Here is a 20,254-nt window from a genome sequence, read left to right as displayed (position 1 = left end):
TCCGGTTGTCTTTCTTCGTCATCATCACATGTATTTTAAATTACAATTGGCTACTTTTCTGTCTTTGTGTCCCAGTCCCACATGTCTTTCTCGTCAAACGTCACGCCTTTACTGATGATTACTTTCTTTGTTTTTTGGAATGTACAACTTGTATGCTTTTGAGTCTGTGCTATAGCCGAGAAAGATACACTTCTTGCCTTTATCATCTAACTTCTTCCATAATTGATCTGGTACGTGTGCATAAGCTATGCACCCAAAGACTCTTAAATGATGGATGGATGGCTGCTTTCCACTCCAAGTTTCCTCTGAAGTTTTATCTCGAACACTCTTTGTTGGACACCTGTTTAAAATAAGAACTGTTGTTGCGACGGCTTCTGCCCCAAAATTCTTTAGGCATTTGTTTTGACTTGAGCATGCATCTGACCATATCCATGATGGTTCTATTCTTTCTTTCAACAACTCCATTTTGTTGAAGAGTATATCTAGTTGTTAGTTGGTGTTGAATTTCGTGTTGCTTAAAGTTATCTGAACACGCAAAATATTCTGTCCCTCTGTCTGTTATGAGAATTTTGATTTTACAGCCACTTTGTTTTTCAACAAATACCTTGAATGTCTTAAAGATAGCACATGCTTCTGATTTCTGCTTCAGAAAGTATACCCATGTATATCTACTAAAATCATTAATAAAATTGATAAAATACCTGCTACCACCATTGCTTGAAACTTCAACAGAACAGATATCTGAATGTACAATTTCAAGTAACTTCTAGCTCTCCATGACTTTCCTGTAAGGAATGGATCTTTGTGCTTCTTTTCCAGTTGACAAATCTCACAAATACAATTGTGAATATGAATCCGTGGTAAGTTAGAAACAAGTCCTTTTTTGACAAGTGGTTTAGACCATAAAAATGAAAATGCCCAAATCGCATATGCCACAGCCAATTATCATCAAATATCACAGTACTCATGCAAGAGGGATTAACATATTGAATTTTTAATAGAAACATTCTGTTTGAAGTCATCTTTGCTTTATCTATGAACCTTCTGTTGTTGTCAAATATAGTGCAATATTCACGATAAGTTATCATCTTATATCCCTTCTCAGATAATTGCCCCATACTTAGTAAATTGTAATCAAGTTCAAGAGCATAGAAAACATCAGAAATATTATTCAGAGAACCATCCTTCAATCTAATTAGTATATGCCATTTTCCTTCAATAGAAATTTTTGTACTATTATCAAACTTCAATAATAGTTTAATTGAATCATCTAGTGAATAAAATAACTCCTTTCTACCAGACGTATGATTACTACAAGTATTATCCAAGTAATATATATTTTCATCTTCACCACATGAATTACTTGTAAAAAATAAAGTCTGAGTGCCTGGATTATCATCAATATTTTGATGTTGATTTTCTGCAACGTATGCTTGATTGTTATTCACCATTTTGAATCTGCAATCTGCTACTTTGTGTCCATACTTTTCACATAAAAGCAGTTGAAATTGGTTCTTTCTTGATAAAAATTGCTTCGACCTCTTCCTCAGTTGACAGGCCTGAAATTCATTGCACCTCTTCCTTGATTATGTGGTGTAAAATTATTATAACTTCCTTGATTGTAATTGCCACGACCTCTTCCTCTAAAACTTCCTCTGCCTCTATTTTGAAAATTGAAACTTCGACCTCATCCTTCCTGTGTATGGCTTGATTCTGCAGCATTGTTTAAATGCACCCAACTTTTCAAGGTTTCCTCAGTTGATTTTTCTGACTTATCCAATATTCACCTGATGTGGCTTTCCATGGTTTCTTGCAACTCTGCAATCATCATGGTATCCATATCGTGTGACTCTAGTATCGTAGTCACCACATGGTCATATTTCAATGGCATGGTGAGAAGAATTTTCTCCACCACTTTACTATCGGGTATATCTTCTTCATAGACTCTCATCTTATTGACAAGATCTGTAACACGAGTAAAATATTGCTCAATAGTTTCTGAGGTAGACATCTTGTACCTTTCATATCCTCTTTTCAAAGACTGTAGCTTTACTTTTTGAGTTTTATCTATGCCTTTGTATGATAACTTTAAAGTGTTTCATGCTTCTTTCGCATTTTTGGCATTTGCTATTTTACTAAACACCGTATAATCTATTCCTTGATGAATTTGAGATAGCGCCAATTGATCTCTCTTCTGTTGGGCAACATCTGCTCCTTCTTACAAACCCGGTTCGATGAAATTCCACAGGTTCTGAGCTTTCAAATAGGTAAACATCAAAGTCTTCCAATAACTATAATCAATTTTTCCATCTAACTTGGGACCGGACCACACAATATTAAAAGTGTTTGCCAAACTGACTCTATGAATAAGTAACTATGTGAGAACCATCTCATACCTCACAAACTCTCAAACACTAGGCGCTGGATTAACTAGTTCTGATACCAAATGTCAGTATAATACCCACACTATATTGGCCGCAGAATCACTTACTCACAAAAATAACGCTATCATATTTTTCATCTATCAAACTCACTAATACTTATAAAACAAAGGAGCACCTCTCAATTCTCATAACACAATTTTTATTGTTTGGAACACACATAATACATAAAGCATGTATGGCTTTATATAAACTAAACTTTTTAATAAAATAATTTTTTTTTCTTAACAACTAAGACTACATTGGTGATGATCATGAAGCTTGTAGAATTTGCATGCTTTGATATCATTCTTTTCATAATCAAATACCTCTCTTGAATATTCTTGATAATTATTCAAATTTTCAACATCTTCTATTAAACAGATAATTATTATTTTCAATTCAAACTTGTCTTTTTCAATTCTTTAATCATGTTTCATGAAGATTCTAGTCTATGTAAGTCGATTTAAAATTTTTAATCAAGATTTACATAAAAAGATCCTTTTGGGACATTCACATAACTTAATCTCGTTTGAGTGATTTACCTAATTTTTTTAGTGCCATTGGTTTATTAGGGTGATTTTCCCTATATTTTATTTATTAGATTATTAGAAATAAATTAGAATGCTATTTTGATAACGGACAGTTAGTTTCTGAATAATAATGTTCTGTAAGTTATAGTTGAAGAATGGTAATAGAGTATATAGGTGAATGGATCAAGATCACATCAAGATAATTCATAATTGTATTATCTCAAGACTGGTTCTTGAATTAATCAACTAACAGAATTTAGTTACCAATTCCGTTTTCTGTTAAGAGCTTATACTATATATGCTCATGTATCAGTGTTACTCTAAGATAGTTTTGATTAGTTTCATTGAATACAATTCATTGTCACTCTCAATACACCTTAGAACTGGTTTCCCTTCAAATGGCATCGACATCAGCCGGTGTTGACGGGGAAGTTAGCAAGGCAAAAGTGGAGGAAACCACAATGGCAGCAGTATCTTGCGCAATAATTACGGCTTCGTTACGAGTATCTTGCTCAATCTTCTGATGATGAGTCTGAGTTTACTCTTTCCATAATAGAATCTCATGATAAACATGCAACAGCCGTTTGGGCTTTGTGTTCATCAGATTTGTGTATTTGTCTTTTTGTTACTGAATACCGGCAACTTGAGACACGCTTCTTGCCTCATGGAAGGTATATTTTACATTTTTACTCCATAATCTTCAACCTTAGGAGCTACTTGGTATTAGTAATTTCATATCTCTAAACTGATTTTAGGTGGAAGAGAATTGTTATTCAAACTTTTCAATTTGACATATTCAATGATATATACAAGTCGTTTAAATTAGAGAAAAGATGTAACCTGAACATATATATAGCCTTTGCTTGATTCTAGCAAAAATGATTAACATTCTTTCCAAAAGGTTATATTGCTCTAATGCTTCTCAAACAAAAAAAGATAACACACAAAAAAAAAAAGATAAGATGAAGCCTCTGTTTCAATAAGGTATGACAAAATAAAATAGAAGGGAAAACGGCTAAAATAAATAAATAAAAGAAAAGTAATGTCAATTTTGAGTCGATGAAGAAACATTGGAACGTGTTTCAAGTTTCAACACTCATCAGCCTTTTCCCCTTTGGGTTTCAACAAGCTGGAGACTTGCAACATGTCAAATTATATAAATTTTGCTTCAATTTCGATGGCCACGGGCATAGGGTGCAGCGACCCGAAGTGGCATGATTCTCGAAAATGTTGGAACCGTAGGGTGTCTCAAATTGGTCAGCATCTCCGTGGACCCTCTCATGAGGCTCACTGTTCACATCCCTCTCCCACACTTCATCCACTGTCAACAACAAACTTGTGTGCAAGGTTTGAGTGAATTACATGTTTATTCTCATTGCTATTAAAATTCGGAATGTTTTTCTGTACTATTTAGCGGATTATGTTTAGCGACCCTTCCATTCTGTTTATGTGATAATCAAAGAGTTGAGGGCGAGTCTGCTGAACTTCAGCATTAATGTAGCCCAAAGTAACGGTAAAATTACTGTTAAAAGAGAGGGAGGAGCACCTATATAATAAGGGTACCCAAACCCCTTTAACAGAAAGCTACCTACTCTGTAGTTAACCCTTTACACTAACTCTGTTTTCTCTTTTTATTTGGACTCAATCGCTCAAATCTGCCTTTTTGCAATTTATTTAACTTAACATACCTTGCTCACAGCGATTTAACCACTTGTTTGCTTAATTTTTCTATATCATTGTGGAAGCACTCTAAAGAGATTTTTCTACATTGTCGGAACATTTCAAATCTCTTTTTCAGTGAATCTGCAGTTGCAATTTAATTTAATCACATGCATTGCTTTGTTAATAAATTGAATTTACTATCTTCGATTTACCATGATTAAGTTTACATGTAAATCGAACCAACAAGATTCAAATTATAGGGCGTATGAATAAATCGAATAGATATGATTCGAATTGCGAGTGTTGCTGCTAGCCTGCTAGTAAATCAAATGTAGTGGCTTGGATTTACATGAAACCAAGGTATATTGAATTAGCTTAATGAAATGAAAGTAAATCGAATTATGTGAATTCGATTTACATAAATTTAGGAGATTCACATCTACTTTTTATATTTAAAACATTCACATAAATTATAAACCTTGTTTATGTGCTTTACCCAAAAGAAAAATAATAGAAAACGTACTATTGTACTCAGGGAAACAAACTAAAAAATCCCTCTCAACCTGAGAGTTCCCATTATAAACTAAGTTTAGCAACGACAAATTGACCGGTCTCAAGTCAAGAAAAAAAAGGTTTGATTGGTCCCTACAAGTCTACTACTATAGGTAACGGACGCTAAAGAAGATGCACAATTATGAGTGTTGTTAATAAATCTATTATCTTCGATATACCATGATTAGGTTTTACGTGTAAATCGAATCATATTTGTACATACCATTATTGCTCTGAGTAAATTCATTAGCTTCCTCCGTCGGGTCAGAAACTTCCTCATGATCAGTTTTATTTACATCAAGTTCTACTGTGATTGATTGAAGAATATTTTCACTGCTTTGAATATCTTGCAGTGGAATACCCTCAGGAACCGCCTCTTGATTCTCACTTTTGTCCTCAAGTGGTGGCTCAGCCTTGTCCGCAGAGTCTGGTGCTGACATAGCTTCAGCAGGTAGCGTAGATTTAGTCTCAGAAGTTGCTAAGACTTATCATCAGAAGGAGCCTCTGCCTCAGCTTCCGCAGGTGGTACTGCTGTAGCCTGGGCAGGTAACTCTGACTTAGCCTCAGCAGATGGCTCTGGCATGGCTGTAAGGGGTTGTTCAGCCTTGACCTTAGGAGATGGCTCTGCCTTGGCCTCAAGAGGTGGTTCTACCTTTGCCACATGATGCAGCTCTGCCATAACCTCAGCAGGTGGCTCTGCCTTAGACTCAGCAGATGCCTTCGCCTTAGACTCAACAGGCGGCTCCTTCGATACGTTTTTGACGTGACTTGGACTTTCCTCTACCGGAGCAAGAGTAGAAGAAGCATCAGGTTGAATTTGAAAATTGGCATCAACTAAGTGTTGGTTTTCTTCCATAGCTAACGGCACACCCTGGCCAACTTCCTCATTTTTCTTTCGCATCACTCGTTTTCGAAATTTTAACCACGCATCAGAACAGAACAGGACAATCTCCTACACCAAATCACTACAGGAGTTCAATAGAAGAAAACTGAGATGAGGGAAAAAATTTCATCCTTAAAACCAAATGTAATAATTTCTATATACATGAAATCAAGATAAATCAAATTAGCTTATTTCGATTTAGATAAAACAAAGATAAATCGAATTATATGGATTTGATTTAGATAAATTTAGAGCATTTATGTCCACTCTTTATATTTAGAATATTTAGCTAAATTATAAATTCTAATGAGTTATTTATTTAATTTGCCCAAAAACAAAAATAAAGAGGTACTCCCGTACTCGGGAAAACAATCTAAGCAATCCGTCTCTAACTTAAAAAATTTCCATTATACACTAACAAATTGACCATTCCCAAGTCAAGAAAAAAAAGGTTTTACCTGTCCTTACAATTCTACTATATAGCTAATCAGACGCCCAAGAATATGAACAATTAATTGGGTGTTGCAAGATGTGACACCAACTCATTCACTATTGTCGTTCAACACTGCTAGTTGGGACCATATTAAAGGGAACAGATTAGGAGCAATAACTTCTTACAACTTCATCGTCAAACAATTTTTTATAACATCGTTTGTCGCTTCTTGCCTGTCATAATTCTTACTTTAACTCCTGATCCTCATTATCCATAATGTTAAATGCGTTTTTTCCAGCTAAATGATAAAGAAGGTTTATATATAAAAATGTTATATGTAGATACCATATATAAAATATTTTTTTCAACTTTAAATGTGTTTACATTCATCTAACGTTGATGATATTTCACAACAGCACCCATTTTATCATAATTTAGATGTTAGGACTTATAACACCACAACCGACAGGACCCAGTGCAAATCATCACAAGTTCTAGTCATTGTCTTCATTGGCTAACAATATGAGACCAAGAACGAAAGCCTCATTCAAAAGCTAATCACTCGCTACACAAATTTTACAAAAACAGCATTGCAAATTAAACACAAATGTAATAATTAAGTCCACATCTACTACTAAAGAGGAAATTTAAGTTGTCCTAGATCGCTGGTGACCCCAAGAAAGGGCCAACTCTAATATCTCAATTGTTCACCGGGATATTTAAGTCGATTTAATTTAATCACATGCATTGCTTTGCTAATAAATTAAATTTACTATCTTCGATTTACCATGATTAAGTTTACATGTAAACCGAACCAACAAGAGAGGGAGGAGCACCTATATAATAAGGGTACCCAAACCCCTTTAACAGAAAGCTACCTACTCTGAAGTTAACCCTTTACACTAACTCTGTTTTCTCTTTTTATTTGGACTCAATCTGCCTTTTTGCAATTTATTTAACTTAACATGCATTGCTCACAACGATTTAACAGCTTGTTTGCTTAATTTTTCTATATCATTGTGGAAGCAATCTAAAGAAATTTCTCTACATTGTCGGAACATTTCAAATCTCGTTTTCAGTGAATCTGCAGTTGCAAGCAAACGAACCATATCATATGTTGCTCAAGGAATTTTCATCCCTGATGTGGTCGCGTATACGTAGTAACGTGTATATATAATGAGTGGCTCTATATATTCGAATCGCTAAGCAACTGTCTTTAATAAAACGAGCTTACTTGTTTCAATAATTTCCGCATTCAATTCCCCTAACTTAGTAAAGGAAAACGCATATTAATAGTTAATACATTGCAATGAGTAATTACTGATTACATTCCAGAATAATTGACATCGAAACTTAGATAGATAACTTGCTGAACATAGTCACAAACTTTCTAACCCCTAAACCAGAGTAAAACCCTCTTAGTCCTAACCACCAAATCCATAAAGAGTCCTTCCCTGTCTCTTGAGGGCATACACAACGTCCATGGCCGTAACTGTCTTCCTCCTAGCGTGCTCCGTGTATGTAACGGCGTCACGAATCACGTTCTCCAAAAAGATCTTGAGCACTCCACGTGTCTCCTCATAGATGAGACCACTGATACGCTTCACTCCACCCCTACGAGCCAAACGACGAATCGCCGGCTTCGTAATACCCTGAATATTATCGCGCAGAACCTTACGGTGACGTTTTGCTCCTCCCTTCCCCAATCCCTTGCCACCCTTTCCACGACCAGACATCTTGCTGTCTCAGAAACCAATTAGCACAAACAAAAATCTGCACAACAATTAGAAACAAAACAGTAGCTTAGAATAATATTGGAGTTAAGTTAGAATTAAGCATGGGATGAAGAATAATGAAATTGATAGTTACCGAGTAAGAGAGGAAGAGTAAGCTACGCAATGATTATGAATTGCGATGTGTGTTGTATTTATATGTGTGGTGTTCGGGTTTTGTTGAAGGAACGTGGATCCGCGGGATGATTTGATCAGGCGATCTGGACGGTTGATTGATCTATTGATGTACCGTCTGGATTCGAAGTTCGAGTGTGTTGCAGATCGATGACGTGGTTGAGATGAGCGAGTGGTTCAGACTTCAGATGCACGTGACGTTGGCGCAAATACACTTTGGGCTATTTTGGTCCTCGCGGGATTTTTAAACCTTTTGGGAATTATGCCGCCAAATACTAACAAATTTCCGAAATTGTTTTCTTAGTCCTAAATCCTACTAAAAAAAAAACTACAAATAAAAATAGTCGTTCAACAATATTTTTTATTACATTACTTTGTATTTAAATTTAAATTAATATTAATTAATTTTTGTTCATTTTATTAAAAGTGTTAATCTATATCTCCTCTTTTAAATTCGAACTTTTTCCCTTCAATCTTCAATTCGAGCCTGGGTTCAGTCTCATGTTGCCTTTCTCTTTCGCCTCAAATGAGGGACAAAACTTGACGGATAGTCCCCGTATCCAAATAGATTCTCATCGCCTCTTACTCGTAAGTCCCCACAGTCCAACATCATTGCCTCTAGTTCATTGCCCAGCTTTAGATATGTGTCGCAATCAAACTCCTTTCCAACATCTACAAGGGTCTCTGCATCCTCCTTTACCTGAGATCGTGATCTAATTTCTTGCTACCAATATTGTTGACTCGAACGGAGCTCTGGTGGTTTCACTGCCTTCAACTCATCTCTACTGTAAGGCAATCAAACAATGATAAAAAAACTTGGAATAAATATTAATGGGGAGTTGATAATCCCATTGAAGGTAGAAAAAATCACTCCCAATCTTTTCAAAGATTGACACACCCTCAAGGATGTTAAATGTTTTGGCCTATTTAAAATGGTCCTCACATTTAACTCAATTGATAATACGAGTGAATTTCTAAATCTATCATTTCTCCTAAACCACTTTGGACAAATAAAAAGATGGTCTTGATATGAAACAGATAGAACCAGAAGAGTATAGATTAAAATCTTTGGAGTTTGTTTCCATGCGCAGTGTGAGAAAAATTTCACTGTAATTGCCGAGACGGGGCCAATAACAAAAAAATAGATGATAATTTGAGAAATTCGGATAGCTTCAACAAAGCATTAGTTGACACTATTTACGTTTCTCAAATTAACAATTTGCTATAGTTGAATTTTAATGGGAAAAAATATGAAATATTTGTGAAGGAACCTGACACCAACACCAAAAAATATAGAGGAAAAAATAATGATATAAAAAGATATTTTGGATGATACGAGTGATTGTAATTTTACTACCATAATCTAAAAGACAATGATATGACAACATATGTGATGAGTTTAATGAATAATGAGAATAATAAGATAGGCACTATAAATGAAGATATTTTACAGATGCATAGAGAAGTGAAAATACAGGTGGAGAGATGAGATTCTATTGATTTACAAATGATTGAGAATTTAAGGGTTAATTATTTTTTCTCATTCATAATGTCTTGGGTCAAAATTAAAATCGTTCTCAACCTTTTTTTTTATTAATATCATTCTCAATGTTACAAATTATTTTAAAATCATCATCTTCATACAAAACATTAATTTACGGATAATTTTACCCTTCTAATAGTCATAATTTTTTTAAATATATATAATCCAACCTGATACGTCACCCTTATCCTCGGCCGCCCAAAAAGCTCGGCACGTGAGCAGATGAGATCGGCCTCACGCCAACTGCCCGATAAGCTCGGCGCGAGAGCATACAGAAATGGCCTCACCCATTTGAAAATAAGAAACGTGCTCAGCAAACCTAATCACCAAAACATAATATCATAACCAACCTACAAACTAGGACTTATCTGCAGCAAACGGGCAAAATAATGCCTATAAAGCCGAGCTAATATCCTCGGCTAAGGTTCAGGTTCCATTCTCAGTCTTCATATTTACTTAATTACTTTCACTCGAGATTATCACTAACTTGAGCGTCGGAGTATCTTTTGCAGGTATTCCCGCCGCGGTGTTCAATCCAGGCCGACGTATAGCTCTTCCTCTCCGACAGTTGTTTGCTCGGAGTCGCTAAAGCTCGGCCACCCAGTGCTAGGACGAAACACTTGGCGCCCACCGTGGGGCCGGAATATCTCTGACCTCACCATTCATTTTATTTAGTATCTTACCTTATTTTGCAAGATTCCCTATCCTCGAACATGGCTGACAATGGGAACCCCCAACCCACATAGGCAGAGCTCTTAGCTCAAATCGCCGAACTCCAGGCGGAGGTGCGGAAGATAGCTGAACTGTCCACACAGAACAATGGAAAGCAAGAAGGAGAAAGCTCTAAAAGCTCGGCGCAGGGCAATACGGATCCCATAAACATCACTCCACCAAAGGAAAAGATCACCCTCGAGAACCCCTTTTCTGACAAGATCACTAAGTTCCAGATGCCGAAAAACTTTGTATTACCTACAGCACTGGAACCATACAAGGGGTTCGGTGACCCCCGAGCTCATGTCAAAAAGTTTCAATCCATGATTTTTTTAACGGCGCTAACAACGAGTCCGTGCTTTGTCGAGCTTTTCCTACCTATCTTGATGGTGCTGCATTACTGTGGTTTTCTAAACTGTCTGCAGGTTCAATTTCCCCCTTTGAGGAGTTGGCGAGATCCTTTATTGACTATTTTGCTGCATCGAGAATTTATGTCCACGGATCAGACTACCTAGGCACAATCAAGCAAGGCCAACACGAGAGTTTAAAGAACTACATGACCAGGTTTTCCGAAGCTACTATGGAGATCCAAGATTTGGATCCGGCTGTCCACTTGCATGCCCTCAAGGCCAGCCTCCGACCAGGCAAATTCCGGAAAACCATTGCGATAACAAAACCAAAAACACTGGAGGAGTTCCGAGAAAGGGCTGCAGGTCAAATGGAGATTGAAGAGCTCCGAGAGGCCCAAAAGCCGGAGAGACAACCTCAGCGGAGGGATGAGGAAAAAGCTTTCAGATCACCAGGCAACAAGGATACAAAGAGGCCGATCTCATCTGCTCACGTGCCGAACTTTTTGGGCGGCCGAGGATAAGGGTGACGTATCACAACATAATCCATGGTTCTTCCTTTTCTGTTCTCTCTCAACTTAAACACCATTCTTTACCACCACTTCATTTCCTTTACCACCATCACCACATCATCACCACTATACCTCCATCATCATATTTTTCACAAGGTTTGTTACCTACTGCTGATTTCACACCACCTCTACCATCACCTCACTGTCACCTGTCATGCACCACCACCCCCAATTAACATTATGATCCACAATCATCATTGCTGGCCTGCTGCAACAATAACAACAACACGTTCACTGTAAGTATAAAATAGGAAATTACGAGTGAAGGCCTTGATCGTAATCAGGCCCTAAAAATTTAGATTAGTTTGGGGTTGTTAGGGTTCAGGTAGTACGAAGGAGATTATGATTTATGAGTTTGTTGTTGTTGTTGCTGTTGGGAATGGTTGAGAGAGAGAGACCCAACTCCCAGCGTCTGTGTTCTACTCTAAAAAAGTTTTTTTAATTATAATTATTAGAAGGGTATAGTCGTCCGTAAATTAATGTTTCATATAAAAAAGATGATTTTAAACGATTTGTAATGTTAAGAATGATATTAATTAAAAAAAGATTGAAAAAGATTTTAATTTTGACCGAAGATGTTAGGGATAAAAAAATTAATTAATCCGAACATTTTAACTTTTAATAAAAGCTCAATCTCAACCTAAGTGCATCCATGATAATATAAATTTTGAAGAAGTTATAAAAAAGACAACTTAACTTATAAGAAATCAAACAAATGTAAATTAATGGAAGGAAATAGAGATAAAGAAAACGAATATTTTTTAGGACCATTATATCTATTTGATTTTGAAAATATTATCGAGGAAAGTTTGATATAAATTAGTATGGGAGAAGTATAAAGAAAGGTAAAAAATTCAATAACAAAAGGATGATAAAATTGGAGAAAACAATTTTAAAAGAGGGGTAGTAAAATAATAGAAAGAAAAATAAAGAGTGCTACAAATAAAAGAAAAGCGAGCACCCATCGAAAAGGAAGAAAAAGAATAGCAAAAAAAAATGACCAAATAAAAAAGAAGGAAAGAACACAAAAATCAGCAAAGAGGAGAAAGGAATGATTTAAGAACAAGTGATAAAAATGATATAATAGACTCTAAGAAGGATGTAAGAAGAATTTAAAATTTTGGATCTTCGCCCATGCTATAATGTAGTAATAAAAAAGTTGTGGTAGAACATTTACATAAGTAAGAGCAAAAAAAAAAATATATATATATATCAAAATAGGTGACATTAAAATAAGAAAAAAAAAGATGTAGTTATTGAAAAAGATACATCTGACCCAAAAATAGACAAAGTGAAGATTAGGGTTCAATTGATTGTAGAAGGAAAAGTGCATTTGGTAAAGTGGATATCAACGGAAAGAAATGAAGATATAACTTGACTAAAAGGTGAGACGTGGTATGTGCGTTTGTTTGACAGGCTGAACAAAGCGTTTGTATGAGTTTCCTAGCAAAGAACCAATGACAGCGTTTGGCATTAAACAAAGCGTCTAAATGTGTGTTATGTGCTTTTCTTTGATAGCCGTTGGCACTAAACAAGTCATTTATATTCACGCACACACGTTTTTATTTGTGTCGTTATTGCACGTTCTTCTTCATTTTTCTCTTTAGTTATTGTCGTCATTAACACCACCTCCTCTTCCTCTTTCTTTTTTCATTGAAATTTCTTCTCCTCCTTCCTTTTTCTCCTCCTCCTCCATCATCAGTTATCTCGCTGTTGAAGATAATGAATAATTCAAGTTTAGATTGTCAATTGAACCAGAAGGAAATTGACCACCCGCTGGCTAATTTTTTTTTATATTGGAAAAGTGTGTGAGTTGTGCTTGGTTATGGTGTATACAAGTGTTAGACACAGGTGTGGGATAGAGAGAAATCGGATCGTCCGAGTTCTTTGTTAAAAAATTCGTTGACCACAAATTGAACCGTCCGATTTGTTTTTGTTTTTATTTAACCACAAATCGGACCCTCCGTTTACATTTTTTGTTTTTTTTTTCCTTAAACTGAAAACGGACCCTCCGTTTACAAGTTTTGTTTTTAAATTTTTCCCTTAAAAGAAAACGGACCCTCCGTTTTTTGGATTTTTCTTCTTTTTTTTTAAATCAAAACGGACCCTCCGAATTTTATTAAAAAAATATTTTTTTGTATATTTCCTCTAATCGGACCGCCCAAGTTCCTTACTCTAAATCTCTCGGTCCGATTTCAGTCCCCTGACACCACATGCAGGGAAAGCAGACCTATTCTCCATAATGCTGTATCACCACATACCTTCCTCCATATTAAAAATAAAATGCGCCACCCGCTAGCACGATATTGTTCGCTTTGGCACACAAGGTCTCACGGTTTTGCCTTTGACGATAGGGATGATGGCCGAAACCCCCCACACTCACTCATCAAAACGCGTCATGCTAGGGAGAGATATCCACACCCTTATAAGGCATGCTTCGTTCCCCTCCCCAACCGATGTGGGACTTTACAATCCACCCCCTTAAGGGAGCCCAACGTCCTCGCTGGCACATCGATCCGGGCTCCGGCTATCATCCCTATCTGTAACAGTCCAGACCACCCGCTAGCACGATATTGTCCGCTTTGGCACACATGGTCTCACGGTTTTGCCTTTGACGATAGGGATGATAGCCGAAGCCCCCCACACTCACTCGTCAAAACACATCATGCTAGGGAGAGGTATACACACCCTTATAAGGCATGCTTCGTTCCCCTCCCCAACCGATGTGGGACTTTACAAATGTAATGTAAAAATTCTGCATTAAAAAAATATTTTTCTATATTTACAGCAAATTTGGGTATAACATGAAGATATTTGAGTGTATTGTTTAAGAATTTTCAGTGTATATATGCTGATAAGTTCTACTGCTTCTTCTTCTTCTTCGTTTTCGTCATCATCATTATCATCATCTTCTTTTTTTTCTTATTTTATCTTCTAAAGTTTCTTCTTGTTTTACTTTTTTAACAAGAATAAAAACAAGAAAAATCAAACAAAGAAGAAGAAGAAATACATAATGTTGCGAAATTACTTGGAAGATGATAAACTTACATTCATTCAACTAAAAGAAAGAAATAAATAAGGAAAAAAGAAGAAAAAAATACAGCATTAGAGAAAATATTTTTCTGTATTTGCAGTAAATTTGGGTGTAACACGAAGATATTCGAGTGTATTATTTAAAAAATTTTTGGTGTATGTGTGTTGATAAGTTTTGCATAATTCAAAACTCTTCCTCTTCCTTCTCCTCCTCATCTTCTGCTGCTTCTTCTTCTTTTTTCCATCATTACCATCTTCTTCTTCTTCTTTTCTTATTTATCTTTTTATTTTTATTTTATCTTCTCAAGTTTCTTCTTGTTTTACTTCTTTAACAAGAATAAAAACAAAAAAGAAGAATAAACACATAATGCTGCAAAATTACTTGGAAGAGGACGAACTTATATTCATTCAACTAAAAAAAAGAAAAAAATAAGGAAAAAATACAGCATTAGAAAAAATATTTTTCTATATTTGCAACAAATTTGGGTGTAACACAAAGATATTCGAGTGTATTATTTAAGAATTTTTAATGTATGCGTGCTAGTAAGTTCTACATAATTCAAAACTCTTCCTCTTCATTATCCTCATCTTCTGCTACTTCTTCTTCTTCTTCATCTTCTTATTTCATATTCTCATAATTCTTCTTGGGAGAAAAAAATCAAACAAAGAAGAAAAAAATACATAATGTTGCAAAATCAATAGAAAGAGGAGGAGGAAAAAAATACAGCAACAACAATAGTAATTAAAAAAAACCCGACCATGAAGATGAAATACACGAAGAAAAAGGAGGAGAAACGCAAAAAAGAAGGAGAAGAAGAAGGAAGAGAAGGAGGAACGCGGAATACAAAGAAGAATAACATGATTTCACACACGCGTTATGTAAGCGACTTATATAACTTGTATGCCAAAAAGATTTATATGTGTAGTAATACTCTTATCTTTTATGGTATTGTCAAAGGGATAGTTAGTGTAATATGAGGTATTGTCAAAGGGATAGTTAGTGTAATATGAGGTAGTTATACCCTCTTTGTGTTTTGGATCGAACTTGTAACAAACAATCTAAAAATAATTAAATTTATTTATAATAATATAATTAAAAAACTTATGAGATGTCAAATACAAATTCTTTTATTTATAATAATATAATTAAAAAACTTATGAGATGTCAAATACAAATTCTTACACATAGTAGTTAGTTGATGACCAATTTTTAATATATATCTAATCTAACATAGCATCATTGATTTTGCACATGTTATATCTATAATACAGTGTTATTTTTTTTCTTAAAATGATTGATTTTAAAATTTATTGATTGACTGTGAAATGAATTTATTTTATATGGATATTAAATTAATATTAATTTATGATAAATTTTATTAGAATATAAATCTTTTTTTTATGTTGGAAATTGTATTTTAAATGGTGTTTTGTTATGCATCAATATAATTTTTGTATCAAATTAAATAACAAGAAACCGTCTTAGCTCAGCGGTAGAGCGCGTGGCTTTTAACCACGTGGTCGTGGGTTCGATCCCCACAGACGGCGTTTAATTCTATCTTCCCTTGGAATGGGTTATCTTTTGGCTTTTGGAATTACAACTCAATTCAGTAATGTTTATTTTGGGCCTTATGTCTCACTGACGAATAAATAAATTGACCCATCAGTTAAACAAACAACCTCCTGACCAAAATAAAAAAAAAACAACCTTAAAAGGTCAATTAGTTTAGCCATTTGAAACCGCCCATTCTTATTCCATTTAATCTATATCATCACCTAAATCTTATTTATTTATTTTGACAAGGCTTATGCCTTACGTTCAATTATTGTTTACAAAATATATCTTTTTACAGGAGTCAATATTACTAAGTACTAACCCACCAGCATTCGCATTCAGTTCTTAAAACGGTGCACAGCTAAAGGAAAAACAAGCAATGTAATGCTGACTCCTTTTGGGAATACAATTATTTTAATCTTACATGCAAGGCTCTTGGCCTCTACCAACTACCAAGTACCAAACATATTACAATCTGTGGCCAACTAACCTTACATGGCAAGTGATAGACTGATAGTAATTTAATTACCTAGGATAATACAAAAAAGGATAGAGGTTATGAACTCTTTAAGGATTGCTATATGTATACATAGAACCTCAATGTCTCATGGAAATTATTCAACATCATATCATCAGCCCTCAACTTTTGGACGCCAACCTTCAATCACATCCTGGGGTTGTGCACGTGTTTTAATGAATGACTCCCTCGAGAAAATATCCTGTATATTCAGCATTATTAGATTATAGCAAACAAGATGAACCAACACATTTTAATACACTGTTAATTGTACCAAACAACAAACTTCGTTGCAACCTTTCAGTGAATTTTAGCAAAAGGATTCATTACCATGATATATGAAACTCAAAATGGCATACAAGAGATTTTATATATCATAATGAGAGAGCATCTCACTTAGTCACTTAGTGTGAACACTCGAACTCTGAATAGAAGGATCAAGTATTTCTTCATCCTGATTGATTGCTTTTTTGTTCATTGCCTACGGTTTTTCGACAATCACAGCATAATACTTTTTGCACATGATTTGCACAAATGGTAACAACTAACTATGGGTGTTAATGAAGCTTCTAGAGTTTTTCCTCAAATACAAATAAATGATAGAAGTTGGGAGGGCAGAATCAGCTTTAAGATACCTTCATATAAGACTTCAAAGATTGAAGTGAATCAGGAACTTTCCACTTCTTATAATGCCCCAAAGCAATCTCCAAATGATACAGCTTCGGTCCAAGAGATAAGTCAGCTGCAGATATGTCTTTCCCATTGACAAGAGGACCCTATATGAAAATTGCAAGAATCATCCGTTAAATGAAAATATAGGAAGTTTCCTGCACAAGTTTTAATTTACAGACTTCAAATTATACCAAAGAGTAATTGCTAGTTAAGCATGGCGAATTAGTGGCACACAAGATGTCACATTAATGGCAAAGGGTGCCATACAAATATTATGAATCAAGTTCTCCATAATCACTCTCAGATAACCTGGGAGTACAAGCCTGCAAAGGGCCCTTAGATTAGTCAAACAACTTGTTTCTCTATGTTTGTCTAAGTAATGTGCTGGAAATGACATTAGAGTTTACCCTGGAGCACGGGAAAGAATTGAGAGATTCTAGCTTATGTCTCTACCTCCCAGGATTGATTCAAGCAACAGATTCCTAGTTCAGGAATAAGTTCTGGACTACTTGCTTCCAATTCAACAATCAACTCAATTCAAATCCCAGACGTCTTATGCAAAGGGAGTAAAAATATCAGTGGTACATTTTACAGCAAATGTCTACAAGAATGAAGATAAAAATAGATTTTGGCATATCATGAATGGGTATGTGAGCTTTCATAATAACTCCATGACATATACACAGAAACGGCACAAAGATCAAACTTTGGTTCATCAAGGAGAACCATAGAAGATGGTAAATATGTTTATGACTTTATCAACAAATTACTGACCCAATAAAGAATGCAAACAATAGAAGAAAAAGAAAAGCAAAAATAAGTCGTACATTTTCCTTAAGGTAATCGTTGAAAGAGCTTAGTTCACTTAGCAATGCTTGCTCTGTTCCATCATTGGGATCTTTGCTCTTGAGAAATCCAATAAATGTAGAAAAGATCTTCGACCCACTACATACAAAAATTCATGCCTTTATTAGTCATTTGGGGGACATCTAATATATTCATCTTAACATTTAAGAATAAAAAGCTGACAGAGGAGAAAGCAAATGTTGCTAGGCTTGTCTAATTTGCAGCAACCATGCTTCATTTTTCTCTAAATATTCCAAGCCAAGTACATCAAGCACAAGAAACGCATAATAATAGCACAAAAGTATCTAGTAATGATCAGGAAATCTAGAAGATAGATACATACACTGTAGCTTTTTCGGGTGGGGTTACCAATGGTGGGCTAGGATACTTCTCTTCCAGAATTTGTGTGATGATATCCGAATCAGAAACCCACTTCTCATCAAGCTTTATGACAGGAACTTTACCCTCAGCATTGATTTTAAGGAACCTAAACCAGTAACACAAACAATAAGAAAAGGAACAAGAACAAAAACAACAACAACAACAACAAACTGTATACTCTTGTACAAAGGAAGAACTTAACAAAAAGAAATGAACCAGAAGATCACCATTCTGGCTTGTTGGTCAAATCTACCAACTTGGGGTCATAAGGAAGATGTTTCTCCTCAAGAGTCAGCAACACCCTTTGGCAGAAGGGACCTGAAAGACAATTCAAACAACCGTCACTAATTGATTATAGGAACCTCAAGTTCAAAGGTCAAAACCAAACATAAATATTTTACTCCCTCAATTACATGATAACGCTACGGCCATTTTCTTCAAAGGCATCAAATTTCCACTCTAGTAAACACAGTTTCAGAACTGAACTCCTCTTTTATTATTTCAGAACTAGGACTCAGATAATTTCATCAAAATTATACAATTCGAAAATAAGTTACATTACAATGACCATCCAATTCCAAGGCTTAATATGGATGCAATTAAGCTCCTAAACCAAAAACAAAAGCAGCACTATTCATAACACACAACTCGTTCAAGTCATGAAGAATCACAACACATGTCTGTGTACATCCTGAATATGTATCATTTAATTTCAATTTTCGAACAGGCAAAGCAATGGGAAGCTAAAATAAAGTGAAAGTTGGTGTTTTTACAGTCTCCGAGCTTGTTGGGAGTGGTTATGGAAGCTTTGACGCATATTTCGAAGGGCGCAGAAGGCGGAGAAGAAGACATTGAGAGTACTTTGAGGGCGCTAGAATTCTTGGCATTCCTGCAGACCGAAACGACGGAGTTGGGGCGGTGGCGGAGGTGGTTGAAGGTGGAGTAGAGCGCGCACGCCGAAGCTTGGATTCTGACGGTGGACATTGGAAGCTGATATAGTTTGAATTATTGGAATTTGAAGGGAGAAGAATGGAGAAGAATGATGATGAGGTTGCGTTTTGTTTTGTTTTCTGCCAAATGTTCTAAGTCTAACTACGTGTCACGTTTCACCTTTTACGTGCCAATTTGCCATATCACCCCCCAAAATAAGTGTTAGGAGTGAGTACCCGTCACTTTGTTTCGGATTTATGGTAAAATTAGAACCGAACTAATTAAAATGTAATTGGTTCAGTTTGGTTTGGATTTATATTTTTGTGTACATGTATCTGAACCAAACCAAATCGATTAAGAACAGATTTGTTCGGTTCGGGTAATTGGATATCCGATGACTTTGAAATTCTTTAAAAAAAAAACAAATTTTTATCTTAAAAATTCAACAAGTACAATAAACATGTAACATCAATAGAAATAATCCAAATATGTTAAACACTAAATACATTAAAAACTAAACTCATTAAAATCCAAACATATTAATAATGAATAATCATTGTCTAATGAAAAAGCCATATATATTTTTTATTTTTTATTTAATTAATATATGATCGGGTTCGCGGGTTGGTTCAGGTTTCACACCTCCAAAACCGATACCCGAACCAATCACTAACAAAAGTCATCGGTTTGGTTCGGGTTGGACCCGATTATCCGTTGGTTTCAAAATCAATTTAATTGGTTCGGTTCGGATTTGAAT

At 35.4% G+C, this 20,254-nt stretch overlaps 2 protein-coding genes and 1 non-coding gene across 3 annotated transcripts; 1 reads left to right on the top strand and 2 right to left on the bottom strand.

The window, feature by feature from the left end:
- Positions 1 to 7,698: 7,698 nt before the first annotated feature.
- LOC107631259 (histone H4) lies at positions 7,699 to 8,465 on the bottom strand. Its single transcript, XM_016334643.3, has 2 exons — positions 8,353 to 8,465; positions 7,699 to 8,256 (listed from the first exon to the last, which is right to left on the bottom strand). The coding sequence occupies exon 2, from the start codon at positions 8,217 to 8,219 to the stop codon at positions 7,908 to 7,910; it is 312 nt and encodes a 103-aa protein (XP_016190129.1). The 5' UTR covers positions 8,220 to 8,256; positions 8,353 to 8,465; the 3' UTR covers positions 7,699 to 7,907.
- Positions 8,466 to 16,072: 7,607 nt separating this feature from the next.
- On the top strand, positions 16,073 to 16,144 carry TRNAK-UUU (transfer RNA lysine (anticodon UUU)). Its single transcript has one exon. It is a non-coding gene; the product is annotated as a tRNA-Lys (tRNA).
- A 320-nt stretch (positions 16,145 to 16,464) lies between these two features.
- Positions 16,465 to 19,721, bottom strand: LOC107615710 (glutathione S-transferase DHAR3, chloroplastic-like). The gene is made up of 6 exons (XM_088508131.1): positions 19,341 to 19,721; positions 18,795 to 18,885; positions 18,530 to 18,673; positions 18,168 to 18,285; positions 17,304 to 17,444; positions 16,465 to 16,870 (listed from the first exon to the last, which is right to left on the bottom strand). Exons 1-6 carry the CDS (start codon positions 19,549 to 19,551, stop codon positions 16,784 to 16,786), a joined length of 792 nt encoding a protein of 263 aa, XP_088364257.1. The 5' UTR covers positions 19,552 to 19,721; the 3' UTR covers positions 16,465 to 16,783.
- Positions 19,722 to 20,254: the final 533 nt, after the last annotated feature.

This window comes from Arachis ipaensis, chromosome B3, assembly GCF_059453495.1.
Source record: "Arachis ipaensis isolate K30076 ecotype BB chromosome B3, ASM5945349v1, whole genome shotgun sequence".
In the NCBI taxonomy this organism is placed as follows: domain Eukaryota; kingdom Viridiplantae; phylum Streptophyta; class Magnoliopsida; order Fabales; family Fabaceae; genus Arachis; species Arachis ipaensis.
This window is presented reverse-complemented; position numbering and strand designations above follow the sequence as displayed.